The sequence below is a fragment of the Pagrus major genome, chromosome 5, assembly GCF_040436345.1.
Source record: "Pagrus major chromosome 5, Pma_NU_1.0".
Taxonomy (NCBI): Eukaryota; Metazoa; Chordata; class Actinopteri; order Spariformes; family Sparidae; genus Pagrus; species Pagrus major.
Window position 1 is genome coordinate 19,299,341 of NC_133219.1, and position 8,760 is coordinate 19,308,100.

General features: G+C 41.8%; 2 protein-coding genes across 3 annotated transcripts; one reads left to right on the forward strand and one right to left on the reverse strand.

Annotated features, from left to right (window-relative positions):
• Positions 1 to 1,507: 1,507 nt before the first annotated feature.
• LOC140996451 (transcriptional regulator protein Pur-beta) lies at positions 1,508 to 4,719 on the reverse strand. The gene has a single exon (XM_073466864.1). It carries the CDS (start codon positions 4,708 to 4,710, stop codon positions 3,787 to 3,789), a length of 924 nt encoding a protein of 307 aa, XP_073322965.1. The 5' UTR covers positions 4,711 to 4,719; the 3' UTR covers positions 1,508 to 3,786.
• Positions 4,720 to 5,364: 645 nt separating this feature from the next.
• On the forward strand, positions 5,365 to 8,235 carry h2az2a (H2A.Z variant histone 2a). Of its 2 annotated transcripts, XM_073467155.1 has the most exons (5): positions 5,365 to 5,453; positions 6,525 to 6,602; positions 6,736 to 6,849; positions 6,971 to 7,100; positions 7,293 to 8,235. In XM_073467155.1, exons 1-5 carry the CDS (start codon positions 5,451 to 5,453, stop codon positions 7,352 to 7,354), a joined length of 387 nt encoding a protein of 128 aa, XP_073323256.1. In that variant the 5' UTR covers positions 5,365 to 5,450; the 3' UTR covers positions 7,355 to 8,235. The 2 variants fall into 2 exon arrangements, with proteins under 2 accessions (XP_073323256.1, XP_073323254.1); XM_073467153.1 differs by lacking the exon at positions 5,365 to 5,453 and having other exon boundaries at positions 6,519 to 6,602; positions 7,293 to 7,491.
• The last annotated feature ends 525 nt before the right edge of the window (positions 8,236 to 8,760 follow it).

Here is an 8,760-nt window from a genome sequence, read left to right on the forward strand (position 1 = left end):
GATTGCCATCTTCATACCTCACAGCCGATAATGTCTATCACCTGAGAGTATCTCAATGTATCAGAAACACAAGCTGACATTTAGGCTACAGTAGATCTCCAAAACAGATGTTACAGATGATACTGGAACCACTTGACCTGATCAGTAAGTTGTGTTCGTCACCACAAAAATGTCTTACATGTAGTCTCAGAAGGATGACAATGCGCAACAGTCAGCCAACAAAAACAAAGAGCACTGCAAGGGACTTCACTCACACACTTTCCACCAGAGGGGAGAATCTGATCTGTCAAACTGCCAGCTGTTATCTCTTATTTGAACTCGACACATAGCATTTTGTACATGCTGATTTATGTAAACTCCTATGTGACACGCTGTTGCTGACAGAGATTTGTCTTTCATTCTTCTTCTTTCCTTTCAAACTCAGTGGTGAAGTGAGCACTACAAACACTGCACTTGTGTAAACTGTCTTTGTTCAGCTCTTTGAAAAAAAAAAAGGATCCTAACTATTGTGGGATTTCTGTTTTTATTAAACTCCTTCTCCAATGTTTACCTGCCAGTGGTAGAAAGTAACTAAGTACATTTAATCAAGGGCTTTACTTAAGTATTTCTATTTTATGTCACTGTATACCCTGTTTTTTTTTACTCCACTATTTTTATTTAATAGTTATAGTAACAAGTTACTTTTCATATGAAGATTTTACATGGAAAAAAAACATGATAGGCTAGAGATCAGAGCAGAGACTCACAGCCTTCTTGGTTTGTAACCCCTTACAAAAAGCTTGTTCGGGCTGCTTGTTACATTTTAGATGTATGTGAGTCAGCTTCACTAAAGAGACTCTCATTTCTGAATATCTTAGTTTGTTTCATTTAAATAACCCTTTCAGACCAAAAGAGGTGAACGCATTTGGATATTTTAAAACACAAAAACATATCAGATTTTAGTTTTTTCCTTTTATCTCCCATTAATCATCTTAAATGATGGGAATCAAAAAACTAAACCAGCCAACTGCACATTAAATAGTTAAAACTAACTCTACCTCCAGCAGCTGGCAGTAAAATTTGAGTACATTTTAAGATGCGTCACTATTAACAGTGTGATGATGTCATATGTAATAATACATTTCTTACAGGGGCCATTTTATGCATAGAAAGATGTTTTTCCTTGGAATACGTTTCTTTAGCTCATCGTTTAGGCCATTTTTTAAAACAAAAATGAACTAATTTTAATTTACTTACAGTTCTATAATTATAAATTGAATATCTGGGTTTTGGACTGTGGCTCAGACAAATCAAGGAATTTAAATTTTAAACACATCTCCTTGAACTCTAGAAAATTGTGACAAGCATTTTTCATTATTTTTTGGACAAAGTGATTTTGAGAAAATTACCTGCTGGTTAATCAATGATGAAAACAAGCTGTTATCTAAAACAAAAAAATTGGTGACACCTTTGTTGCACTCACCCCGGAAAGTCAGCGATCTCTGGGGGGATAAAAAGACCACACCTCTCCTGAGCAAAAACCTTTTTTATTTCTCGTTGAAAGGAACTTGGTAGAATATTACAGCAGAACACACGACTGAAACAGCTGCCATTTCACGTAACACAGTACAGGAAGAAGGATGTAGTTCAATCTCATGTGTAATATTATATATAGTATATTTATATCAATAGAAAAGAAAAAAACTATTGCTCCCAGGTGTTTGTTTTTTTTCATATGGCATTTCTGCGTTTGTTGTGTTGAAGTGGGTAAAGTAAAATTCAACAAGAGGTTTACACACCAAAGGAAGTGGGACAATGAAAGTGACATTCCCCAAAGCATGGGAACTTTGTGGCTTTTTTTTTATTATTAGGCTGAGAAGTAAACTTTTTTCCATTGCAAGAAAACAAAACTTTAAACCGCTCTCAAAAATGGATAAATACCATCATACAGCAATCAGAATACGCAAAAGAAAAGAACACAAGGCAGCTCCGCGTAAGAGCAGGCATGCAAAAAAAGAGATTGTATTGTTAAAAAGGAGCACTAAAGACAAAATGTTGATGATTGCAGGTGTTTGCGTCGTATGGCAACTGATGGAAAGCCAGTTTGTGACAAAACATGGTTAAACAGTTGGACTGAAACGAGGGGACAGCTCGATGCTATGTAAAGTGAACTGGAGTGCTGAGTGTTTGCTGACAAACTACTTCAAAGAAGTCGTTTCTAGAAATTGCTATAACATACTGTGTTATCAATTTGTTGTACTCTTCTTAATTTCCTCTAAGGAATAAAAGAAATGTTAGGAAAAAAAGCAGGTATGAAATATCACCCTGGACAGTTGCATCCAAGTTTAGTGTTTTAAATAAGCCACTTTAGGCAGCATTATCTAATAAATGTCTCATATTTCTAAGACATAATTCAATATATCTCTTTTGAAAAATAATTCTATCTATACTTGATCTTTTTAGTAAGTAAATCTCTTCCAGTATATATTTTTTATTTATTTTTTTCTTTAGGTACAGCACCCCCACTGTGGGTTTTGTTTTCCAAAAGCACCTAATTTTTCTTACAATCAGACTGAATATTGCTTCAGTCATTAATGGTCTGAGTTCAAGATTAAAGGATCCAAATGGCGCACTCTAAATACGTCAACAAGGTCAATTCCCTTGAGACCGTAGCTCAAGCCCGGCGATATTAAGCTTTTAACTCGAAAAATTGTGACCAGTGCAAGAGGCCTGAGCTCACCGCTTCCCCTTTGATAAAAAAAGGTCATAGGGGTCAGACATGGGCCTGCATCTTATGAGACATCATCAGTTGCCACAGACGTCTCTGCTGCAGCAACTGGCTGAGCAGCTCTGCACCCAAGACCTCTTGAGGATGATGCACAGGCACAGGTAATGCTGATATACCCCAAAATACTGAGACAAAAGAAGCAACGCGTGAGCATGCCTCACCACATTTCAGCTATCGGAGCAGAAATTTAGCACCTGAGGGATGGCCCGGGAGGGAGAGAGACAGTGAAGGAAGCAAGGAAGGAAGAGGGAGGGAGGTCATTTTTGACTTATTTGGATTGTCCATAGAAATCCAAATGAGTCATGTGCTTGTAACAGATCACCTTACGGGACCTCGCTGGGCCAAGCGGATGTCCTGCGATGCCAAGGATTCCCCCTATAGCTGAGTCTGTGGCTCCGGGTGTTGTGGGTCTGTCTTGGTAAGCGGTCCATTACAGGTCGTTTTAGACTTAAAAACACACACAGCCATGGTGAGTGATGCAGGCGCTCTGTCTCACTCCCACTCTGCACCTGCTTCTGTGAGTATGTCAAGCTTCCTTATTATCATCACAGACTACAGGTCAGCACCAGGTGAGCTCTTACCATTGGATATCAACCAGGAAGTGAGACTGGCAGCCTACCGCTGTGTCTTGAGCACTGTCAAACTTAATTTGCTGGGCTAGGTGTGTGACCTTATCAAATAGACAATCAATATATATATATGTTAAGATAGATATATATATATATAGTGATAATTTTTTTATACATTTTTTTTTTTTATCAATGGGGAATCTCATACAGGAGCTGACTTCTGCAGTCCGCACTCATTTAGCTATAACATCCACCTAAACTTTAGGACATGATTCTCTTATATAGACAGTAATTTCTCAGTCAAATATACTTTTTTTTTTTTTAATCCGTTTGTTTTAGCATTTTAAACTTCGATTCGTCATGCACAGAATAGTCGTTCCTCTCTCTGTTTCTCGTCAGGCTTTGCATCATGTTGTCAGCTTCATCACAACTAAGTTAGCCACCTCTCCATCAATCGTCTTCCACGTCGTCGCCCTCCGACTCCTCTCCGGCTCTCCTCTCGTACATCTTATCCCGGTGCCGCTCCTGGATCTCTTTCATTTCCTCGGCGTAGCGGCTGAACGCTCCCCCGAACTTGCTCCACGCCTTGAAGGGGATTGTTATAGAGTTTCTGTAACTGGGCTTCACTTCGCTCACCCGTAAGAAAACTCCGTACTTGTTGGATCCCACGTCAAAGAAGAACCGCTTGGAGTCCACCATGATCGAGGTGCCCTCCGGAAGCTCGCTGTAGCCCCCGGCCCCTCCGCCGCCGGCCAGCTCCTCCTCATCGCCGCCGTAGTCGTCTATCAACTTGGCCAAAGCGTCGCGGAACTCTATTAAGCCCTGGGCCGGGAGTGCGATGGTTTGCCCGGCCTGCATGCCAGCGCCGGGGATGCCACCCACTCCGACTCCGAAACCGGGGCCTCGGTTGACGGTCTGTCGGATCCGGAGAAACCGACCCCGCTGGTTCTCCTTCAGATCGAGGTAGTATTTTCGGTTCTCACGCACCAGGAACTCGCTCTTCAAGGCCCGTCTAGGCCCGGTGTCATCCCCACCGGAAGATTGAGCGATCTGCTCCGGGGTACTAGGCCCAAGCTGGGCGTAGTGCTCTATGAAATCCCCCAGGTAGTCGCGGAACTCTGCAGCAACTGACATCGAGAGGGTCAGCCGACTTTTCGAGCCCCCGGCGCCGACCTCGGCGATTTTGATGAACCGGCCTTTGGCGTTCTGCTTCACGTCAAGGTAGAAGCGTTTGTTCTGAATGTCCAGCCGCTTCGAGGCCAGCTCCTGGGTCTCCGAGTCTCGCTGGTAATGCTGAAACCCGCCGCCGCCTCCTCCTCCCCCTCCGCCGCCGCTGCTGCCACCGCGCTCACTGCCACTGTCCCCATCCGCCATCTTCGCCACCAGCAGCCCGTTTCACTGCGTATCTTTGACCCCCACCCCCCCTTGCTTGCCGAGCTCGCAGAGGAAACCGGACGCTGCCTGCTGAGCTCTGATTGGCTGCTTCAGCCGCCAGTCAAAACATCAGATAGAGAGCTTGCATTTGATTCGCCAGTTGTCCTGTCTGTCATTAAAACATAACCGCCTCCTGTGTGACATTCGAGTACATATTATATTTGCAATACATACCAGCTCTCCGTGTAAGTATTAAAGTCGTGTACTGACATATATTCGCAGTGGATATTTTGTCCTTTGATGATAAACTGTTGCCATTACCAGTTCCCCTATGCAGTCAGTACAAAAGTACCTGTATGTGAACACCTGATGAGTGTCCTTGTACTGAAATTTAGGAGTGAAATTCAACTACGGCCTCCTGATTATGTATTTTTTTGCAATTTTGGGACGGATGCCCCTGGAAGGACACTCCACTCACAGTCCCGCCTACTTGTTGGTTTCGTGCGCAAAGGCAGGCACGGCGATCTTACGGTGGGGGATGGGTGAATGCTCTGCAAGCCGTCTGGCGATTGGTCGGAACAGAGATTCGAAGTAACAACACACTCTGTGATTGGCTGTCTAGACTCCCACGAGGGGTCTCATCCAAAAGATTTCCGAAAGGGTTTATTGTTTCTTTGCTTTCGGGAGCCGAAATTGTTTGCTATCTACTCAGTTCTACAATCAAATAAAGAGACGGAAAAATGGTATGTGCGCCTCGGCAAATATTACATGTATCATCAAGGGTATCGGCACATTAGTGCTGCAATTAATTTGCTACTGTAGAAAGTGTTGTTTTGAATTTAAACTGAGGAAATTCGAGCAGAAGGTGTGTGGTTAAAAAGCTTGCTAAAGAGCTAACTGTCAGCTAACACGTTAGCATTACCATTAGCGCGAGAAGTCTGAATTTTGTTGCCTTCCCGTCAGAGGTAACATATTTGCCGCGGTTGGTTTGTTTTTCGGATAGTTCATCTTTTGCAGAAACGAAGAGCTTGATTAGAAGTATAAATCCGGTGACATACTAACGTGTTTTTTCACTCGGTGTAGCCTGAGCCCATCTGAAAGGTGGATTAGCAACCATTAGCAACCAAGAAGCTAAGTTTAGCTATTTCATTAGCTTAACGGTTGGTTAACTGCTCGTAGTTGACCGTAAGTCGTGCACAATACGTCCATAAACTAGTAAAATGGAGTAAAATTCACTCTATGCTTTCTCTGCGCCTAGCTTAGTTGACTTTGAGGCAAACTTTTCTCCTGTTGGAATTTGTGAATGAGAACTCACAGTTGACCGTCTTAAAGCGGCGCGTCTGTTTTGTGTTTGTCGCGGGGTCAGTGGCAGCAGCCCGCTAACAGCATCTCATGGTTTTTGTTAGAATGAGTCTGTTAGTTTTTTCAACTTAATCGGGTTATTTTTTTGTATGATTTATGCGGGCAATTTCTGGCAACCACTATCAATGCCGCTCTTCTATGTTTATGTTTTACTTTTGATTGGCGGGAAAGCAATACTAGTTTAATCGGGCATCTGTTACCCATTGACGTGCTAATGCAGTGCGTTCAGTGTTGACTTTATTTGATTCATTTCCCTTTTTGTAATTGAGCCACTTCATCCGCTATTATTTGGTTAAATGTCATTCAAACATATGAGGTGATGCTGTTTAGTTCTTGTTATGCAGGGCTTATTCTTTCGCAAAGTACAAGCACTGTAGCCTGACATTTCTGCTTCAGTTTTTTGTCTCGCTTGTCTGATTTAATGTGCTTGTTTGTTATTTCACCCCATGCAGGCTGGTGGCAAGGCAGGAAAAGACAGTGGCAAAGCCAAGGCGAAAGCAGTGTCCCGCTCCCAGAGGGCTGGGCTGCAGGTAAATCTCTTTCGTTCCCATACGCCCATTTGTGGTTTTACTGCATATCTTGCGTGTCACCCTCCCTGGCCACAGAGGGGTTGCCCCTTTTTTGCTTGACTCAAACCACTGTCTCGTGTCTGTTTCCTGCCAGTTCCCAGTGGGTCGTATCCACAGGCACTTGAAGACTCGCACAACCAGTCATGGTCGTGTAGGAGCCACAGCAGCTGTGTACAGTGCTGCTATTCTTGAGTACCTCACTGCTGAAGTAAGCGTTCCTCATTTTGTGCATGTTTACTGATAATGTTGGGCACTGGTTATCACATCATGCCGTGTTTCTGTGTGAGATGGTGCTTTTTGCGTCATTTGTGGTCATTTTTTTTTCTCAGGTACTAGAGTTGGCGGGTAACGCCTCCAAAGACTTGAAGGTGAAGCGTATCACTCCCCGTCATTTGCAGCTGGCCATCCGTGGTGATGAGGAGTTGGACTCTCTCATCAAGGCAACAATTGCTGGAGGAGGTGAGCTGGCAGTTTCCCAAACAGAATTCTGCTTTTTCGTTTTTGTCTTCAGTGTATGTGCATCACGCTGGCTTTGATGCCGCAGTGATCTGCTCACTCTGTTTGTTACATTCAGTAGAAATATTATTCTGCCTATCACAGTTGCCTTTGCATTAAACATTTGATCTCACCAATGTTTTCTTTTGTTTTCAGGTGTCATTCCCCACATCCACAAATCCCTCATTGGGAAGAAGGGCCAGCAGAAGACTGCATAGACGCCATGTTGACCAGAAATTTCGGGGCTTGGGCTTTGATAGGACCAGGAGTTCACATTTGTTCTTTTTTATTAATATTATAGCAAAAGAAGAGTGATTGTTAGGCTTTGTGTTGTAATATTTTCCCATAACTAGAAAAAAGTACAGAAAATCCCTTAACGACAAAAAAAACCCTTTGTATGTTATTGTAGTACGTTTGACTGGGGAGTTCATGATTATTTCAAATGGTGACAGTGAATTTGTTTGATTGGCCTGGGACTCTGTAATGTTTTATACTGAAAAAAGAAATTGTTAAAACCATTTTTTATATAAAAACTTGTTTTGTGGTTATTTTCTTGAAGTTACAATATTTACTATATTACAAGTTTTTAAGCAGATTTTTTTGGACATCAGCATGGATAACAGCTAAATGTGAGATGGTGCTTTTTTTTCCTCTTGACTTACTGTAATATTTTGAACTGCACAAGGATAGTGATGTATTAAAAGTTGAATTTTTTACATCAAAGTGAAATATCTTTGAAAACTACTTATTGCAACCTCTGCTACCTTTTTGTGTTGTTACTAGCAGTTCAAAAATGTGTTAAATGCTGCTGCGATCAGGATTCTGATCCTGCAGTGTTTTTGCCTCACTGTGGAGCCATCTGTTAAGTACATGCCACTGCTATGTGGTTGGTACCTTGGTGCATGGAGAAGATTGAACATCTGGCAGATGTGAACCATATCAGTACTTTGAAAATGTACTCACAGTTCCTAAATGTATGCACAAACTGAAATGTCCCATCCATAATGTTTTTCAAGTAAAGAAGTCAAGAGTCTTTTCTAAAAGCTGTGTTCAGGGAAATGACGTATTTTATCTTTGAATAAATACCCGTTGCATGTTATCCCTGGCTTGGTTTGAAACCAGTACTTGACATTAATTTTTGAAGTTGTGAATTTGTATGTCATGCTTGAGGTGCTTCAGCTGTCCTACAGTACACCAGAATGGTTGTCAAACACATTTGGGTTATTTTAGAAACTTCAGAAGTTATTTTCGTAATATACAGCTGTTGCACCAAGTGAATATCTGCCTTTTAAAGAACTGTTGATTGTTATACTGTTTTAGTTTAAGAATAGCGTATACTTAGTTTGACTAAGTGAATCATAACTTAAGCACCTGACCATAAAATGTGACATTTCCAACAGTGTAGCCACATGATTTGTCCTGCAGCTTTACAGTTTGCCAGCAGGGGGAGACACTGACATTCACAATAACATCTCTTTACTTTTCCTGGATTATCAATAGGTAAAACTGAGATAAACAGCATATAATATTATTCCTTCAGCTTCAGAGATGCACCATAAATGTGTCAAATTGGCATCGGACAAGATGAATAATTACAAAAAAATTAATGAACCAAGCAATGAGA